General features: G+C 38.9%; 1 protein-coding gene across 4 annotated transcripts in view; it reads right to left on the reverse strand.

Annotated features, from left to right (window-relative positions):
- The window catches only part of MFSD14A (major facilitator superfamily domain containing 14A), a 57,162-nt gene that overhangs the window by 4,573 nt on the left and 31,250 nt on the right, over positions 1-21,339 (reverse strand). For all 4 annotated transcript variants that reach the window (XM_061411073.1, XM_061411070.1, XM_061411071.1 and 1 more), the window contains 7 exons: positions 17,782-17,844; positions 16,928-17,055; positions 14,967-15,081; positions 11,400-11,618; positions 11,012-11,125; positions 10,066-10,137; positions 670-782 (listed from right to left, as the gene is read on the reverse strand). In XM_061411073.1, the coding sequence (XP_061267057.1) occupies positions 670-782; positions 10,066-10,137; positions 11,012-11,125; positions 11,400-11,618; positions 14,967-15,081; positions 16,928-17,055; positions 17,782-17,808 (788 nt within the window). In that variant the 5' untranslated portion in view covers positions 17,809-17,844. The remainder of the gene's footprint in view (positions 1-669; positions 783-10,065; positions 10,138-11,011; positions 11,126-11,399; positions 11,619-14,966; positions 15,082-16,927; positions 17,056-17,781; positions 17,845-21,339) is intronic.

Consider the following 21,339-nt stretch of genomic DNA (forward strand, 5'->3'; position numbering starts at 1 on the left):
TGAAAACTACAACGTCCATCAGAACACACTCTTGGGTGCTTACTCATATCCACGCCCAAACAGATGATGTGTTCAGTTGAAGGAAACACTACTGCAAACACTATGGAATTCAGTCCTGTCGTATCTGAGCACAGAAGTGTACGTGGGCAGCCTGACCGCAGCAGCACCACGACCATCACCTCCCTGCAGGAAACCAAACTGGCAAGAAAAGCAGAGAGCCTTCCAGGCATGAAGCCAGAACCAGAACAACTGGATTTCTGGTTTGCCATCAGTAATGATCAAAAAAGTGGTATTACTCCACTTTTTCTTTCCTAACCTTGCTGCTCTGGGATTACATGTTACTTCCTAACAAATTAAACTGGACTAAATGCTCATTGGGGACTGAAAAACTCAGTAATCTCATTTAAAAAAAACCCAATCTATTGCTTAGATATAAAATGTCACTCCACTGTCCTCAAGCCACTAAAGAATACACAAGTGAGAAATCTGTTTATATACATTTTGAGGGGGGAAAAAAAAGAGCATACCAAAAGACAGATTATAAGTCTAATCCTTATTTGAGAAGCAATTTAAGAAATATAAAAAATTTGTCAGTTATACCCCAAAAAAGGTGAAAAATAAGAACAAGGCAAACACCACAATTAAGAAAATTAAAAGATTTGTACATACCAAGGTTCTGAACCGAAGCCATACCATGCCAGTTGTAATATTTGAAATCCCAGACCCAATAAAATGGTGTTCTTATTTCCAATTGACCTCATAAGTAAACTCAAGACTATGGTCTGGAAAATAAGAAAAATCAAAATGGTTTATTAGAACAGAATAAAGCTTTTTAACACTGAAAAGAAAAAAAAAATACATGGTAACTTATTTACTTATTTCAGTATCTAATATAAAAGGACTGTTACCACATTTTGGTTTTAGAAATGTAGACTATTTCTACATTTTGGTTTTTCAGCAACAATTACCCTGAATAGACTTGAAATTATACCAGGTGAAATAAGCAGATGAAAGGTTCCTCTGCTGACAGATCCAGATTCAGGGGAAAAGTCAGAAAACTGAAAATAGAAAGCTGAACTTTGTGTTCAGTGTATTTCTACTGAGGACTATTTAAAATCAGAAATTGTAAATAGGAGGAATGAAAGGTTCTAACTCATGGTTTGGAGATTTCCTCTTACATAATAGCTTAAAAAAAATTTTTACAGGTCCAAATTAATCCAAAATGCTTACTCTCCTGACTAAAGAAAACTGGAACAGTAACTTATATATCCTTCATTAAATTAACCTATTGTTGAAACCATGATGCTTTTATGAACAGTAAATCAGTTTAACAAGTATGACTTGGGAGTAGTGTAGGATAATAAATAAGAATATAGCTTTGGGAAAAGCAGCCTTAATCATAATCTTGGCTCTAATCATGTGACCCTGGGCAAGTCACTTCACTCTGAAACTCAATCTTGTCTCTCACAAGATCACTAAAATAGTATCCACTTCAAAACTTTGTCATATGAGTTAGATGAAATGATAAACTTACCATTGTGCCCAGCACATTTAATAAACAATATTATAGATTTTCTTGCTTTTCTTTCAAAGAAAAATTCAGCAATGATTTGGGTACCTTAGTGTTAATTACACCCCGTTAGATAGCTGGTAAGTCCATAGAGGAAGAAGTGAAAATAATTCAGGAAATCACTATTAGATGACTGGCTGATGCACTCAACTCAAAATTATCAAGTATAAGTTTAAAATTCATTAAATTGAGACAATCATTTAAGAGTTTAATCAGATTCAAATAAGCCAGTGGGTAGTAAATGTATTCTTTTCATGATTCTTGAACCAATAAATACTCACAGCTTTCTTCTCTGAGATTTTCCCTTAAATCAACTGAACATAAACTTGAATTCCACAAAGCATGAAACCTTGTTGGATTACATTCTTCAAAAACCACAGCCACAAAAGGGAGCAATCAGAGCACTCAGAGCAATTAGTTAGAAAAGAAAAATTTCCTTTGTATATGATACTCTAACATTTTCTCCCAAAGGCAAGGATTTTTTTCTCTGTATCCCCAGTACCTAGTATAAGTTCTTAATAAGTGTTTTAGAAAGCATGCATGATTTTAAATGTTACAATATTCTTAATAATATAAAGGAAGAAATTTCTTATATTATCTAGACTGAGCTAGGTGGGAAAAAAATTGGTATCCCTTAATTCAATAAAAAGCCTATTGATGCAAGTGAAAGAGAGTGAAAAAGTTGGCTTAAAGCTCAACATTCAGAAAACGAAGATCATGGCATCTGGTCCCATCACTTCATGGGAAATAGATGAGGAAACAATGGAAACAGTGTCAGACTTTATTTTTTTGGGCTCCAAAATCAATGCAGATGGTGACTGCAGCCATGAAATTAAAAGATGCTTACTCCTTGGAAGAAAAGTTATGACCAACCTAGATAGCATATTGAAAAGCAGAGACATTACTTTGCCAACAAAGGTTCGTCTAGTCAAGGCTATGGTTTTTCCAGTGGTCATGTATGGATGCGAGAGTTGGACTGTGAAGAAGGCTGAGAACCAAAGAATTGATGCTTTTGAACTGTGGTGTTGGAGAAGACTCTTGAGTCCCTTGGGCTGCAAGAAGATCCAACCAGTCCATTCTGAAGGAGATAAGCCCTGGGATTTCTTTGGAAGGAATGATGCTAAAGCTGAAACTCCAGTACTTTGGCCACCTCATGCGAAGAGTTGACTCATTGGAAAAGACTCTGATGCTGGGAGGGATTGGGGGCAGGAGGAGAAGGGGACGAAAGAGGATGAGATGGCTGGATGGCATCACTGACTCGATGGACGTGAGTCTGAGTGAACTCCGGGAGTTGGTGATGGACAGGGAGGCCTGCTGCGATTCACAGGGTCGCAAAGAATTGGACACGACTGAGTGACTGAACTGAACTGAATTGAATTCAATGTAATTCTCATTTTCAAGAGAACCAAAAGAAGCAAGTCCCAAAAGTTAAAATGACTTATGACTTAACCAAGATGACACAGCTAATTAACAGTTAACTGACATCAACTTGTCACTCAGTCAACAAATATTTGCCTAGTTCATACAATATGCGATTTTAGGAATGAGGGCACCAACTTGGGAACAGTGAATAGACCAAAGAACTAAGTAATTTCTACTAAGTACTAAGTACAAAGTACAAAGAAAATGTTTGGTTAGTCAAAATACTTGTTCCATAGATGGAAATACTTGTTCCATAAGATGGAAAAACCCAAACGGACTTTTTGGCCAATCCACTAGATCACCTCCAAGTAGAGAGAAAATAGTCAAATTTGAGGTTGTAGCTGCTATGAAAAAAATAAAATAAGGTAGTGTGATAGAGGTGCTGCTCAAACCAGGACGTGCAGGAAAGGCCTTTCTGAGGTGACAGCTGAATGAAGAGGAGGGCGTAGTTATATGAGTACCCAGGGGAAAAGGGCACTCCAATTCAAGTGTATATGGAGAAAAGAGGAAAATGAGGTTTTGTCAAGAGCCTAGATGTTATTCTGATTGTGACAGAAAGAGAATGTTAAACAAGACTCAATTTCAACTTTGCAAAAATCCCTCTGTCAAGTGGCAAACAGTAGGGAGACGGGTATGGAAATAGACCAAATGGAGGCTACTGTCATGGTTTAGCCAAGGTTCCTCGTAATGGAGATGGTGATAAACACTTCGATTTAAAATAGGTTTGGGGGAGACAGGTTCAAGATGGTGGAGTAGAAGGACACGCCCTCACCCAGTTCTTGAGAGAGCACTGGAATCACAAATAACTGCTGAACAGTGATTGAACAGGAAGACGCTGGAGCCCACCAATAAAGACACCCCACATCTAAAGACAAAGGAGAAGCCACAACAAGATGTTAAGAGGGATGCAATCATGATGAAATAAAATTCTGTAACTGTTGGGTGGGTGACTCACGACTCACAAACTAGAGAGCAATTATACTACAGAAGTTTTCCCACTGGGCTGAAGATTCTGAGCCACACATCAACCTTCCCAACCTGGCTATCCAGCAACAGAAGGAGGAATCCCCAGAGAAACTGAAGGCCAGCAGGATGATTGCAGGACTTCTGCAGGACTGGGGGAAACAGAGACACCACTCCTGGAGGGCACACACATGGTCTTGTGCACACCAGGACCTAGGGAAAAGGAGCAGTAACCGCATAGGAGCCTGAACCAGACCTACCTGCTAGTGTTGGACGGCCTCTTGCAGAGGTGGGGGTAAGGGGCAGTGGTGGTGGCTGTGGCTCACCACAGGGACAAGGAGCAGCAGTTCTTGGAAGTACTCAATGGCGTAAGTTCTAAAGAGGCCCCAACGTCAGCCCCAACAAACAGTCTGTAAGCTCCAGTGCTGGCTCACCTCAGGCCAACCAACCAACAGAAGCCCCACCTGTTAGCAAACAAAGTTTTGCTGAGCAAGACCCAGCTACACCCACCATCAATCCCTCCCATCAGGAAGCTTGCACAAGCCTCTTGCATCATCCACCAGAGGGCAGACAGCAGAAGCAAGAAGAGCTACAATCCTGCAGCCTGCAGAATGAAAACCACAATCACAAAAAGTTAGATGAAATGAAAAGGAAGAGGATTATGTCCTAGATAAAGGGACAAGATAAAACCCTACAAACACAAATGAAGTGGAGGCAGGCAACCTTCCTGAAAAAGAATTCAGAATAATGATATTGAAGATGATCCAGGATCTTGGAAAAAGAATGGAGGGAAGGATCGAAAAGATGCAAGAAATGTTTAACAAAGACCTAGAAGAACTAAACAGAGATAACAATACAATAACTGAAATGAAAAACACACAAGAAGCAATCAATAGCAGAATAACGAAGGCAGAAGAATGGATAAGTGACCTGGAACACAGAGTGATGGAAATCACTCCTGACAAACAGAATAAAGGAAAAAATGAAATGAAGAGAGCCTAAGAGACCTCTGGGACAACATTAAATGCACCAACCGCTGCATTATATGGGTCCCAGAAGAAGAGAGCAAAAGGACCCAAGAAAATATTTGGAGAGATAACAGCTGAAAAATTCCCTAACATGGGAAAGGAAACAGTCAACCAAGTCCAGGAAGTGCAGGGTCCCAGGCTTTTTTTTTTTTAAAACCCGACGATGAACACACTGAGACACATGGTAATCAAACTGACAAAAATTAAAGACAAAAAAATATTAACAGCAACAAGACAAAAACTACAAATAACATACAAGGGAACTCCCATAAGGTTTTCAGCTGATTTCTCAGCAGAAATTCTGAAAGCCAAAAGGGAATGGCATGATATATTTAAAATGATGAAAGGGAAGAACCTACAACCAAGAATACTCTGTCCAGTGAGGCTCTCATTCAGACTTGACAGAGAAATCAAGTTTTACGGACAAGTAAAAGCTAACAGAATTTAGCACCACCAGACCAGCTTTGCAACAAATGCTAAAGAAACTGCTCTAGGCGAGAAAGAAACAAGCAACTTAAAACAATCTGGTACATATACAAACTGCTATACTGAAACCTCAGGGGAACAGCAAACCCAAAAACTACAATAGATAAACACACAGAAGAGAAAAAGCAACCAAACCCAACACCAAAGTTAGTCATCAAACCACAAAAGAAGAGAATGAAAGAGAAGGGAAGAAAAAATACCTACAAAAACAAACTGAAAACAATTAAAAAAATAGCAATAGGAACACAATACTTATCCTTAAATGTATAAGGATATTTACATCTATTCTTAACCTTAAATGTAAACAAATGGATTAAATGCACTACCAAAAGACATAGAGTGGCTGAATGGATGCAAGAACAAGACCCATATATATGATGTCTAAAAGAAATCCACCTCAGATGGCCAACAGGCCCATGAAAAGATGTTCAGCATCACAAATTACTAGAGAAATGCAAATCAAAACTACAATGAGGTATCATCTTACACCAGTCAAAATGGCTATCATGAAAAAAAATCTACAAACAATAAATGCTGGAGAGGGTGAGGGGAGAAAGGAACCTTCCTACTCTATTGATGAGAATGTAAATTGGTACAGCCTTTACAGAAAACAGTATGGAGGTTCCTCAAAATAAAAACAGCCACTGCATGACCCTGCAATCCCACTCCTGGGCATGGATCTGGAGAAAAACAAGGTCTGAAAGGATACATGCACTTGAACTCACTGTAACACTGTTCACAACAGTCAAGACACGGAAGCAACCTAAAAAGCCCATCGACAGGTGAATGAATGAAGATGATGTGGTACGTATACACAATGGAGTATTACTCTGCCATTGCAAGAATGAAATAACGTCATTTGCAGCAACATGGATGGACCTGGAGATTATCATACGTAGTGAAGTAAGTCAGAGAAAGAGAAATATCGTATGATATTGCTTATATGAAGAATCTAAAAAGAAATTATACAAGGGAACTGTCCTGTACAGCACAGGCTGTGTGGCATCCTGGATGGGAAAGGAGTTTGGGGGAGAATGGATACATGCCTACGTGTGGCGGAGCCACCCTGCTGTGCACCTGCAACCACCACAGCATTGTTAAACAGCTGGACTCCAATACGGAATTAAAAGTTTAAAGCAAAAACAAACACAAGTTAAAAGTCTAAAAACAAAATAAACGCACAAACAAAAATACCCAAAATATGTTTTGGAGAGAGAGGTAAAAGGAGATGCCATCTGATGGGCCAGATGTAGGAGAAGGAGAAAGAAAGGAATCAAGAATGGTGCCAAGGTTCTTGGCCTCAACAACTGGGAGAGCGCTGATGGGACTGAGTGAGATGCGCAGCGCGGGGGGAAGGGAGCCAGCCTGCAGTCATGGCCATATCAGGTTTGAGATGTCCAGCAGATGTGTCTGACAGCACTGGCTTGGTAAATTTGGATGTCACCAGAACACAGGTGACCAGATGACAGCACCAAGGAAGAGAAATATGCAGAACTAACTGTATTCATGCACTCATGTAAATATTTAGTGCAAATGTAATGAACTCCTGCCTACTGGTGCCATGGAAGTGATGGGCCTATGGCAAACCAGAGTAAAGGCCCCCAAGGGGATGGCAACCACGTGGCTTCTATTGAAAGGCTGTACCATGTTATTAGATCTCATAATTTTGGGTGAGAAGCTACATTTCTATATTTACTATGGGGAAAAAAGTGACCTCTGATTTAGCACCCGTGGGGCTGCAGGTGCAGTTTAAGGTGCTAGAGTGACAAAAACAAATTACGATATAATTCTGACCTCACATCTTCTAAGAGCTCTACTAGAATCCATGATCCACTGAGGCGAAAATAATCAGAAATAAATAGGTAAAATTCATAATACAGTGCATTTTGTACCATGATAGAGATATAGGCAACTTAATATGAGAACGCAGAGAAGGAACACTCAAGTTGTAAAAGGAGGAGGCAGTAAGCACGGCAGGAACAGAGGGACAAGGGCAAGCAAGAAAATAAACAAAGGGAGGCACCAATGGGGAGCTGCAAGCAGCTCTGTGCTGCTGGAGAGACACAAAGACACTAGTTTTCACTGCCTTGAGAGGTCAACAGGGGAGAAGTCATTCTCAATTGTACACCTGCCAGAAATGAAAACATAACATAATGCTTCTACCTGTAGGGCTATAAACTATATTTGATATTTTAATTCATATAATGACAAACTATAATTATCAATATTTACATGCAGGCTCAGTTCAGTTCAGTTCAGTCGCTCAATCGTGTCCGACTCTTTGCGACCCCATGAACCGCAGCACACCAGGCCTCCCTGTCCATCACCAACACCTGGAGTCCACCCAAACGCATGTCCATTGAGTCAGTGATGCCATCCAACCATCTCATCCTCTGTCGTCCCCTTCTCCTCCTGCCCTCAATCTTTCCCAGCATCAGGGTCTTTTCAAGTGAGTCAGCTCTTCACATCAGGTGGTCAAAGTATTGGAGTTTCAGCTTCAACATCAGTCCCTCCAATGAACACCCAGGACTGATCTACATACTCCTATTCACCTGTTTTTGAAATTTAACTAATTTTCTCACTTTCAGAAATGTGATTTTACATCTCAAACACTACATCCCTACGTAGGCCCCCAAAGGTGACTGGTCAATTAAGTACTGCATTCTTTGTGGACCATGTTTCTGTATACAGTGTCTGTTGTGCTGTCACCGCCGGCGGGGCCGAGGCGTGCTCCTTCCCAGAGTCCCAGCCCTCATGAACCTGCTACTGCAGGACTCTTTCTAAGGCAAACCCAACCAGGCTGTCTCCTGGGTTCACGTGTCTGCCCACCCTGATTCTGAGCTCTTCGTAGGGCTGTTTTCAATTTTGTATCCTTTGTACCTGATACCATCTACTGAGCAAAGGGAAAACTTCCTCTAAAGCACCTTCAGTTACACATTCAAGCAGTCCACAGTGTGCCCAAATTTACCAGGTGCCCACCTACAGCTTCCATGCTCAGTTAAGTATGAAACAGAACTTACGACCATACAGCTACTAACCTCTTAAGTGTCATTATAGGAACTGTTAGCCTGTTCTCTTTAAGATCCAAATCAAATAAAATAGTAGCAAATCTAATCACAGCAATATATGAAAAAAAAAAGATGTAACTATCAGGCTAGATTTATCTCAGGATTCAAGGTGAGTTAACATTTGATAACTCATCAAGCTTTAGTCTTAGTACACTTTACTTCATGTTCAGAAAGGTGTTTTTTTTAAAGCTATTTGTATATACCAGCAATACTGTATTTTCCTCCAAAGATAAAGAACACATTTCTGGTAGCAAGGAATGCAGTGTTTTTCCAGATCAAGGATTCTTAGGATAAAACTGAGGTTAAAAATAGGACTAATAATTAGTGCCATATGTATGCATGTGTGAGGTCATGGGGGAAGTATATTACACAATTTAAAGTTTTTAACTAAACCTACCAGAAATTCATAAATGATGAGATCTGCAGAAGCAGTCCTACCTAGGAGATGGTGAACTATCCATTAATACTATCAAATAGAGCTCACTTACCATTTTAAGAGTACAGTAAGACAAAGCTACAACCAGGAGGCTGGATTTCAGATGGGAAAGTGTGTGTGTGTGTGTGTGTGTGTGTGTGTGTGTGTGCGTGTATGTATGTATGTGCGTGCGCTCTCTTACAGAATCTAGAAAATCAAAGCCAAACAGGAAGAAAAGGGAGAATCTTTTCCACCTTGGGGAAAGTATGGAACAGAGATAATGCAAAGGTCAGGATGAACTATCTAAGGAAATCCAGATTCTTGTGTTAATTAATATCTTATTCTTCAAACAACCACTGGCTCCCAACTGGGTTTCCAAGATAAAAATACCTTCATGTCACTTCTCTGTTCACAACGCTCCCATGGCTTCCTATCTTCTTGCCAAGTCTTATGGAGACCTGGAAGATCCCACACAAATCTGGTCCCTCTCTAACTCTTGGATTTAATTTCCTGACACTCTCCCTTGTTCACTCCACCAGAGCCATCCTGTCCCCTAGCTGTTTATCACACATCTAGGAATGGTCTCCAGAGGTGTAGATCTGTGCTGGTGGTTCAGAATCCTCCTCCTCCAGGTATTCTAGTGGGTCGTTCCTCATTCCTTTGGGTCTCGGCTCAAATGTCACATCAGCAAAGCCTTCTCACTCTCCCAGATAAAATAACACGCTATCCTAGCCACGTGCCGTATCCCTTTTATACACTTTTTCTCTAGTTTTCATTACACCAGATATGTTTACACCGACACCTTTATTCATTTTCTTATCCCACAAGAATGCTAAGTTTACAATGGCAGGGATTTAGTTAAGTTCACTGCTATATCACAAGAGCCTGACTCATGACAGATATTCAATAAACATTTACTGAATGAATCATTCAACAGTAGAACAAGACTAACATAAAACTTCTGATTTTATGCAGGTGACTATATTCTAGTGTAAATCAATAAACTGTCTTGTTTACACATCATATGTTGATTAGTATGTGTCAACCTATACTAACAGAATTGTTATCTGTGAACCTTCAAGTATCTCTCCCTCTAATGAAAAAGAAACTCACCTGTGCAATAATAGAAAGAATGCCAAGGACTGCTATAAATGCTGCAACACTTTCTGGTGAAAATTTCATTATCTAGAGGATTTCCAAAAAAGTAACGTTAATAAATATAAAAGCAGAATAAATACCATACTAACATAACTACCTGTATATTAACATTAAATAGGCCAAGAAAAGAAAATGCAATTCATTCATAATCAAAGAACTCCTCAAAGGAAGAATCTGGCATTCACTGAGAACCGAAATTATAACAAGGTAAGATGATGAAAATAACAGCTACTTAACTCAGATTAAGTAAATTTAAATCCTGATCCCTTAATTTTGATTTCCTAAATTGGAGACTGCTATCAAGCATTTAAAATCTATTTTACAAATAAATATCATACCACTTTGTAATTTTCATGCATATTGATAAAGGCTGAATCTCTGCCAAGTAAGATTAGTGTCAAGAAGAAAAAAACTAATGCTCTCATTCTGGCTAGCTGCTTTATTAGTATATGCTCTAAATCACAAAGAGACTGTTGCTGCTGCTGCTGCTGCATCGCTTCAGTCGTGTCCGACTCTGTGAGACCCAGGCTCACAGAGCAGCCCACCAGGCTCCCCAGTCCCTGGGATTCTCCAGGCAAGAACACTGGAGTGGGTTGCCATTTCCTTCTCCAGAGAGACTGTCTGGGGCAGGTAAATGGATTAAAGCATTCCGTCACCTCTGTAAGGAACACATAAACTCAAACCACACACATTGACAGGAAGATTATCTCTTTTTGCCTAAGCCAAGAGTCTTAATAGAAATGCATCGGTCACACTAACTAGGAAGTTAATTCTAGTGAGCCGTTATTTCTAAAATGATAGTCATTTAAAAAAGTCTCTAATAGCTCTATCAAGATTAAATTTTTTTATTAAGGCACTAAACAATGAAAGAAAAGTCCACTTTAGCAGAAAAGAATTTTACCTGTCTGAGGTATAAAAAAAAGCTGGAATATTGGCCTGCCTCTGGTAAGTAGGAGAGAAACACGGTAATGCAGATGAGCAGCACGATGGAGTCTTGGCCCACCTTTTTTAAGGACTAGAACAAGAAAAAGACCGGTATAAGGTTTTATATCAAAACACTGAACTATGCTTAAGAACAGGCAGAGGTATCTTCTGGCAGTGTACATACAGACACCTAGTTGTCATTTTTTTCCCCCAGTTTATTCTCATCCTCCCCAAAACTATTCTGAAGTTTCCAAAGTAGTTTTAAAAATCCATCACGAAGTTTTCCCCAAAGAAACATCTGCAACAAAACATTAATGCTGCACTGAATCACACATTCATGTTTTTGCCAAAATGTATAAAATTACCGCAAAGGGGTCGGCCTGTTCCCAGGAAATGGGTGCTCCCCACGACGCAGGCCGCATCTTCTCAGGTAATGACTCCGGCACGGCAACCAGGATAAAACAAATATCTAGCAAAGCTATTGCTGTCGCCAGGACCACCACCAAGCTGTCCCCATACACTCGTCCAAGATAAGCGCCAATTGCAGGGCTGGTTACCAAACTTGCAGCAAATGTTGCCGAAACCTGCAGCAAATCGGTATCAACAGAAAGAGATCAGTAAGGACACCCTGGCTCCATTCCTTCCACACCAGGGAGACTCTGACTGACATCAGTCCTCCTACTGCTCCCTTTCCTCCTCCCTGTGCCGGTTTTCTTACACATTCTTCTTTTGCAGGAGGAGAAAAGAATTAGATTCTTAACTAAAAATATGTAATAACCTCTAAGATAGTGGCTTCAAACTTTCTTTTAAGCCTTGGCACCCTCTGTTTAAATAAATCCTGCTGACAAAGTTATAAGTAAAAATATATTAAAAAATAAACAAGAATTGTTTTAGTTCAAGAAGGGTTGGGGGCCTGGATTACTGTCCAAATACCCGCCCTAACCCCAGCTGCCAGGCATGCTGGTTCCCAGGTGCCTCCACAGTCCCATGGTGCTCTGTGGAAAGAGTCTAAAATGATACTCTATGGAAATTCAATACCACTGGGGCTTCTCCCCCAATACTAAAGTTAGATGAATTTTTACTGGCTGAAATACAGCTGAAAGACTTTAAAGTTTATCTCTTCAGCAGTAACAGTATTAAGCCACAACATAAAACTGAGCTTGGTCTTCATTAGGTGGTAGGGTTAGGAAGAATGAGAGCTTTGATCCTTGACATTGAGCACATCTCTAACCATGTCTCTCTCAAATTCTGAGGAAGTCCATACATATCTGGTTGAAGATGCAGATTAAAGTAGAGGAGACACAGGTGGAGAAAAACCGCTAATCGCAGACATATCTGCCCTACTGGACAAAGTGTTCTGCAAACCAACAGTAGATGTGACGGCACGTAACACCTGAGAGAGACCACACTCTTCAGAGGGCAGTTAGAAATTAATGCTGAAGGTCCATGAGTTCCTGCTCACTACTCTGCGCTTTATTGTTTCTATGCTCTTTCTGACTTTTGCATGGAGCATTTAACCTGCACAGGAGTGCTTATTTATAGCTGCTTAGTCTTTCTTTAATATTTATGATTTATGTACTTGGCGGCACTGGTCTTGGCGGCAGCACGCGGGATTTCTAGCTGCAGCACGCACACTTAGCTGTGGCATACAGGATCTAGCTCCCTCCCCAGAGGTCCGATCTGGGCCCTCTGCTTGTAAGTGCAGGGGCTCGGGCACTGGACCACCTGGGCAAGTTCCTATAGCTGTTTATTAATCATACACGTTCAGGATAAGCAATTCGATTGTCAGTGGTCAACTCTCTGACAAATACATAAAATTCTAATAACTATCAACAATCTAGCTATCAACCCAAACATTCATCAACTAGTAAATGGCTAAACAAAATGTGGTACGTCCCACACAGTGGAATACTACACGACAATAAAAAGGAACTACTGATCTATATATCAGCATAGATAAACCTCCTAAGATTATGCTAAGTGTAGACACAAAAGACTACAGTTTACATTATTTCTTTATATGAAATTTCTATTGAAAGCAAAACTACAGAGACAGAAAGTAGCTGCCTGAGGTCAGGGGTGAAGTGGAGATGGATGCCAGATGTGCCCAAGGGAACTTTTCAGGCTGATAGAAATGTTTTAAAACTGGATTCTGGTAGTACTTTGTTTCAGTAACTCTAGAAATTAATTGTAGTGGGCTGTGGTCTCAGAGGGACCTGGGTATAAGCAGAGCTCTGGCACTGAGCTGGGAAAGGGGCAATGGCTCTCATTGTGAAAGTCAATGAATATTCTCAGGATCACAGTGCAAAGGCAGAGTGAAAAGGCCTAATCAGAGTGTAGGTTATTTCAGGTCACTTCTCTTCTCCTCAGTTCTTCCCACCTGGTGGCCATTTGTTCCTGACCGAACAGAAGGAGGGCCACAAAGACCACATTAACCTCTTTTATCTGCATCCATATAACTTTGAGAGACTGAAGTTGTCGTTTCCTAGTTGTGCCTTTAAAACATAAAGCTTCCAGGCTGAAAATTATTAATTTCAAGGATTTAGCTAAGACAAAATAAATTACTTTAGCAAAAACAGAAACAATCTGGACTATGGCCACAAAACTGATTTATCTATCCACATAAAATGGATAATTTTATAGTACGTATGTGTGCATGCTCAGTCACGTCTGACTCTTTGTGACCCCATGGACTGTAGCCACTAGGCTCCTTTGTCCATGGGATTTTCTAGGCAAGAATACCAGAGTGGGTTGCCATTTCCTCCTCCAGGGGATCTTCCCAACCCAGGGACTAAACTGGCATCTCTTCTGTCTCCTGTATTGAGCAGGCAGATTCTTTACCAACTGCGGCACCCGGGAAGCTGCTTAAAAACATCCTGGCTATCATCAACCTTTTATCATTTACTCTTGAGTTTACAGTGGATTAGTTTTTTCTAAGTTTCTTACTGTATTTCTCTCAAAATCCTCTTAATTCCATGATTTTTTAAATATTCTTTTTGACCTCTGAATCAAAGATAAAACAGTCTCTCATAAAAGTAAGATTCAGCCTGACACGATATTCTAGTGCTTATTTAACAGGAGATGCTTGCCGCGTATCTGCTGAAACTCATCCCATTTCTGGCTATCTAATCATGATCTGTTAACTTGATTTGACAGACAACAGACTCTACCGCCACTAAGTATTTAGTTTACCAAAACAATGTTCAGTGTCTGGCAAACTACCACCTGTGGGCTAAATCTACCTATAAATGGTTCTTTCACATTAAAAGTGATGTAAACACATGCCCACAAGGAAAAACAAAAGAATACGGGAGACAAACGTGCAAGGACTAGTAAATAGGCCAGAGAGCACCAATGCAAGGTAAAATGAATACAGACAACAATACTGTACTACAATTACGTAGTATGATAAATATACAACAGCAATTATATTACAATATATTAATGTATCAAAGTAACACTTTGTGTACTTCAAAGTTAAATAATGTTATGTCAGATTTATTCAATAAAAATTAATTTTAAAAAGTTGAATATGAGAGAGAGACTATATGTGGCCCACAAAGCCACAGAAAAGGTTTGGGATCCTGGAAATGGATATTAACCTATTATCTTTTAGATGAGCCACTAAATATTAGTAATTTTTAGTCTTATTACATATTAAATAGTTCCTTTAGTAGTTTATTAAAAAGAACTTCTATAAGGTAAAAATATTTCACTATAATTTCAAATCTGACATGTCTGACAAATTCTGTATGAAAATAACAGAACTTACATGGCTTTTGTACTGAAAAAAATTTTTAATGTAATCTAATGGATGATTTTTATAAAATGTATTTATGCAAAAAAATCTTATAATGCAAAGGCTGTACTCCTTGTAATAAGAGACAACATGGGGTGTTTTTCAGCAAATAAAGGTATTAGACTAAACATACCAGGCCATACGCCATACTTCTTTCATGTTCTTGGGTTATATCTGCTACATATGCAAATACCACTGAGAAAGTCACTGCAAAAACCCCAGAAACAGAGATAACAGCAAAGTACCACCTAGGATTAAAAGACAATTGACAAGAAAAGGTTAGAACAATTACCATTACCTTGATCTACCTTCATTTTATAAGTGAACTAATGTAAGAACAGCTAATTTCAGTCAACAGCTAGTAGACAATTCATAGATTAATCCTTCTATAAATCATAAGCTCCAGATATTACAAAAACATTGGGCTAGAAGTGGGCCTTCAATAGCAGCTCAGCCACTATGCAGGAATATTTAAAATTAGATAATGTTTTCAGGTCAATTTTTTACCCAGCTGTTGGGTAAGTGGCTTTGTTGTTGTTTCTACTAAAAATAGCAAAAAACTAGAGTTTATTGTAATTCATCTCATTTCCCATCACAGTACTACACAAAAAAACAAAATTTAGTAAATAAAACTGAGGGGGCAAGTTAGTTCCTCAGTTTCTATTACCTTAAGTTTATATATAAAAAACTAGATGTTTTTCCATAAGTTATCTTTAGCTCTTCAAATGTTGCCAAAACAAAGAATTCAGTTTCCATATATATAGAAGAAACCTATATGGCAGTGTCCAATATAAATACTATGAAATGAACAAAAGCCATTTTAAAAAGCAAACTACATTTTGCTATTCATGATTCAAACATCCCTTGCTGAGAATAAGACGTTTCTGCTGTAATGATGACTTTCAGTTTTTAAAGTCAAGTATAATTACACTTCACTTTCAAAATACCATGCCACAAGTACTTTACTGCTTACTAGATTTTTTTCTAACATGCTGCTTTTCACAGCCAATAATTTGTTCATGTCCTAGATTTGTTCAGTAAGATTTCATTTACATGATTAGCATTCGTCAGGGGTTTGGCCTTTAGGGCAATATCTCACCTATGCGAAAGGAAGATTCTGCCCCATGAATACCCCTGGTTCTAGATACACCATGGAAATACAGCCCATCTATGATGTAGAAGTAACTAACATTAACACTCAAGTGGCGAAGAACATTAGTCAAAGAATTAACACAGTTATCTACAACTAAACTGGGCTCTATTATCTTGGGAAAATCATTCTCATTGTGAGTTTTCCCTCCCTTCTTCCCCAGTGAAAGACTTTTGATTCTAATCAAGGTGGCAAGGAGCCCAGTCTCTCTTAACTAAGATGTGCCTGAAATCTGACCAAAAAGACGCAAGCAGAGGTTGGGTGAAAATTCTAAAGTTTTCCTAAAAGAAGGCGATGTGCTCTTCTTAAGCCACTCCTTCCACCTTGCTGCCTGAAGGTGACAACAAGCTGGAACTCACATAAGCAACCATCCTGGACAGCAAGGTGACAGCAGAGGATGGCAGAGCGTGAAGACGAAAAAAATTTAGTTTCCAGGACCTGCCATATCAGCTCTGAACTGCTCAACTCCAGACTTCTTTCACATGGAGAGAGAAATTAGCAATGAATTTCCCTGATTTTAGGAAAGTACTATTTGGAACTGATATATAACTAGATCTCTTCCTAATTAATACAGATAATGATGATAAACTGTGTTGTTTTTTTTAAAACATTCTACTTAAGAAAATTAGAAGTTACCAACTCTATCCAATCCCTAAAATACCATTTTGAAATTTGGGCTATGAAATCCAAAAGCAGGTTAGCTAGTTGTCTACATGCTTTCTATAGTGGCAACAAGTTCAAAATATTTTATTACTTATTACTATATTTTTAATTAGCTGTGTTATTCAGCTACTGTATTTTATCTGTATCAAAGAATAAATATATTAGAAAAATATATTTAAAACCTACATAAATAAGATGGAAAAAAGTGAAAGAAATGAGGGAATATTCAGAAAACAATTAACAGTTAATATTTAATTGCTATAATCTGAATATGTACATACCATGGGCTGATTTTCATTAAAGGAATTGGGGCACACGTGAAAAATACTGTTAGCAGCAAGAAGGATTTTCGGCCCCAAACATCAGAAAGAGCACCAATAAGAGGGGCACTGAGGAATGACAACAAACCCTAAAAAAAAGTTAAATGAAGAAAATACATATACTATGTATACTGATGAGCCAAAAATAAATCATTTTAAAGAAGAATTTTAAACAAGTATATTTCTAAAAGAAGTACATCACCAAATTTTAGATAAGAAGCTTATTTCTTGTCTGTATATAACTGAAAATTCCCAAGACTGTCCAGAATCATCTGCAGGGCTTTGGTAGCACATTAAATACTAAATGTTCTAATGAATTTTTGACTACAACTCTACACTAGCAATTCTAGAAGGAATATTACATGCTTATTTTCTGTTTATAAACCTGTTGATCACAGGGAATCAACAGTAAAGAAAATGTAGAATAATCAATACTTTACCATAACAATATATTTCATATTCGTGTATTTTTTAAATAGTTCTTTTCTCTTCAATATATATGCTTGTTGCTGGTTTACAGAAGTGTTCAGATCTCCATAATGAAAATGCCAACACATAAAACACAGGGGAAGTATGTTATGATGTGGCTTATCATTATTATACATAGTTGTCTATATCTGAGCCAAATCGATTTAAAACAGTTCATTTAAAAAGTGTTAAGCAATCCTCTGAGGTATATACTCCAATTGTAAAAATTAACACTTAGCAGATGCTCTAATAGCATAAGGGACTGGCAGAATTACACATATCTAAGTGTACGTGTGCATGTTTGTGTACATGCATATACATATGTGTATACACAGGACTGATCTTACCTTTACTCCTTGAATTAGGCCATTCATCAGAAATGTATGTTTAGGGAAGGTTTCATGTAATACCTAAAAAATAAAAACACAATAAAAAGCTCATGCTACATTTCAGTCCTAGTAAAAGTTAAACTGCCTCTTCATAATACAATCGAATTTTATTTCATATAATTTTTAGGTTTGTATGACACTATGAGTATGAGTAAATACTAATAATACTAAACATTTACATGGCATTTACAATATCACAAGGCATTAAATTGCACATTGTAGCACATTATCTCCTTTAATTCTTCATAACAGCCCTATTGGAAAACTGATACATACAGAGGTTAAATATCTTATCCAACATCACAGTAAGGCAGGAAGTCAAGCTTGAAGGTCCATGCTTTATTCACTATGCTATCCTGCTTCCTACATATAACTGACTTACAACTCCCTTTACAGATAAGTGTATTATCTAAGATAGAAGACTAGGAGAATAAATAGAGAAATTTTAATTGCCAAAAGCAGACCTAGAGATAAAACTGGGCTTCCCAGGTGGCTCAGAAGGTAAATAATCGGCCTGTAATGCAGGAGACCTGGGTTCAATCCCTGGGTCGGGAAGATGCCCTGGAGAAGGAAATGGCAACCCACTCCAGTATTCTTGCCTAGACAATCTCATGGACAAGAGGAGCCTGGTGGGCTACAGTCCATGGGATCACAAAGAGTCAGACATGACTAAGCAACAAAGCACACAAAAATAAAATTAAGAAATATTACTCAAAATCACTAACATGGTAAAAATCACGTTTATGGTATTCATATATTTTGTGATTCTCAACCGAGGGGGATTTTGATCCTCAAAGGACACCTGGCAACATCAGAGACATTTCTGTCACAACCTGAGGGATGGAGGAGGGTGGCAGTGGAGAGGGAGAGGAAAGGTGTTACCGGCATTTACTGGGTAGAGGTTAGGAAGGCTGCTGAACATCCTACAGTACACAAGTCAGCTCCTCTTGTCCCACCCTCCACGACAAATAACCATGTGGCCCGAAATCTTAGTAGTTTAGAAATACTATTATTTGTTATTTATAGTAAAGACTCATGGATCTAAAGAAGGTGTCTGCAAACTTTTTCTGTGAAGGACCAGAGAGTAAGTATTTTCAGTTTGTTCTAACTCTGCAGGCCACACAGCCTCTGTCATAAACGCTCAACTCAATAAAAGCAGCCACAGACTATATGTAAATGAATAGGCATGGCTGTGTTCCAATCAAACTCTATTTACAAAAAAACAGGCTAGCAGTATTTGCTCTGGCCATAGCTTCCCCAAACCTTTCATAACTCAAATCTGCTTTTCTTCCAGTTACTACTAACAGCCAGTTTTTTTTTAGGGATAATAAAGGGTTTGGTATTAGAAAGACTGAAAGACATAATGAATACCTACAAGAAACTTTATAATATGCTCAATCCTATTGATAACAATTCACTTTGCCAAGCTATCTTTCATTCTAATCAATCTGGTCTCTTTACTGTTTTTAGAATATTCCTGTGCTTTCCAACATTCATACTTTTATACATGATATGCTGTCCATCTTAAATGGACAGCTCAAACTCATGTTCATTGAGTCACTGATACCATCCAACCATCTCATCTTCTGTCACCCCCTTCTCTTGCCCTCAATTTTTCCCAGCATCAGGGTCTCTTCCAATGAGTCTTCCTCCAAATCTTCCACATTGCTACCAAACTTTCCTATCCAAAACAATCTATTTCTCCTTTAGGACCATATAATAGGCAGTTACAATACTCTCACACACAGCTTTGTAAGGGGTTTCGCCTGTGGCACTAGAGGTAAAGAATCCATCTGCCAACGCAGGAGATACAAGGAGACAAAGGTTGGATTCCTGGGTCAGGAAGATCCCCCGGAGAAGGAAATGGCCACCTACTCCAGTATTCTTGCCTGGAGAATCCCATGGACAGACGAGCCTAGTGGGTTACAGTCCATGAGGTAGCAAAGAGTTGGACACAACTGATCAACTTACACTTCTGTGTTAGTTCATTCTTATACTTTTTCTCTCAAGGTATTTAATAAATATTTCAATTATATTTCAAACTTATTAAGGATAGAAAGGCACTATACCTACTATATATGCCTTGCATCTAATATATTTTTATCTCTATTGGTACCTCAGAGATAGTGCCTTTATATAGTAACTGTTCACTAAACATTCATAATTAACAGGTTAAAAATTCTGCCTTCAAAATGACTTAATATAACATGCAAACTGACTTAACCAATTTAAAAAAATAGAAACTCTCAGCAAAGAATACTAAGACATTTATACAGAAGAGATGCAGGAGGTCTGGAGTCCAGGGTCTTGCTCCTTAACACAGATTGTGCATCTAGCAGTTTGAAACATCAAATATTTCTAGAGCCATCAATACACTGAAAAAGTGAAGCCACTTCTTAGCATTATAGATCCTGCTGTCGTTAATTCTTTTAACCTAAATGTATATTATTTAGTCAACCAACAATCACTATTTGAATACCATTATGGACCAACCAAAAGGAGTTCGTCAAGGCTGTATATTGTCACCCTGTTTATTTAACTTATATGCAGAGTACATCATGAGAAACGCTGGACTGGAAGAAACACAAGCTGGAATCAAGATTGCCAGGAGAAATATCAATAACCTCGGATATGCAGATGACACCACCCTTAGGGCAGAAAGGGAAGAGGAACTAAAAAGCCTCTTGATGAAAGTAAAAGTGGAGAGTGAAAAAGTTGGCTTAAAGCTCAACGTTCAGAAAACGAAGATCATGGCATCCGGTCCCATCACTTCATGGGAAATAGATGGGGAAACAGTGGAAACAGTGTCAGACTTTATTTTTGTGGGCTCCAAAATCACTACAGATGGTGACTGCAGCCATGAAATTAAAAGACGCTTACTCCTTGGAAGGAAAGTTATGACCAACCTAGATAGCGTATTCAAAACCAGAGACGTTACTTTGCCAACAAAGGTTCGTCTAGTCAAGGCTATGGTTTTTCCTGTGGTCATGTATGGATGTGAGAGTTGGACTGTGAAGAAGGCTGAGTGCGGAAGAATTGATGCTTTTGAACTGTGGTGTTGGACAAGACTCTTGAGAGTCCCTTGGACTGCAAGGAGATACAACCAGTCCATTCTGAAGGAGATCAGCCCTGGGATTTCTTTGGAAGGAATGATGCTGAAGCTGAAACTCCAGTACTTTGGCCACCTCATGCGAAGAGTTGACTCACTGGAAAAGACTCTGATGCTGGGAGGGATTGGGGGCAGGAGGAGAAGGGGACGACAGAGGATGAGATGGCTGGATGGCATCACTGACTCGATGGACGTGAGTCTGAGTGAACTCCGGGAGTTGGTGAGGGACAGGGAGGCCTGGCGTGCTGCGATTCATGGGGTCGCAAAGAGTCGGACACGACTGAGCGACTGATCTGATCTGATGAATGAACCATATAGTCATAACCTCTCAAAGTGTTAAGATTACAGTTCTTAAAAGTATTTGTCAGTATAAAATTCTCCTATGTAATTAACATACATCCCCTTCA

The sequence above is a fragment of the Bos javanicus genome, chromosome 3 (genome assembly GCF_032452875.1).
Source record: "Bos javanicus breed banteng chromosome 3, ARS-OSU_banteng_1.0, whole genome shotgun sequence".
NCBI lineage: Eukaryota > Metazoa > Chordata > Mammalia > Artiodactyla > Bovidae > Bos > Bos javanicus.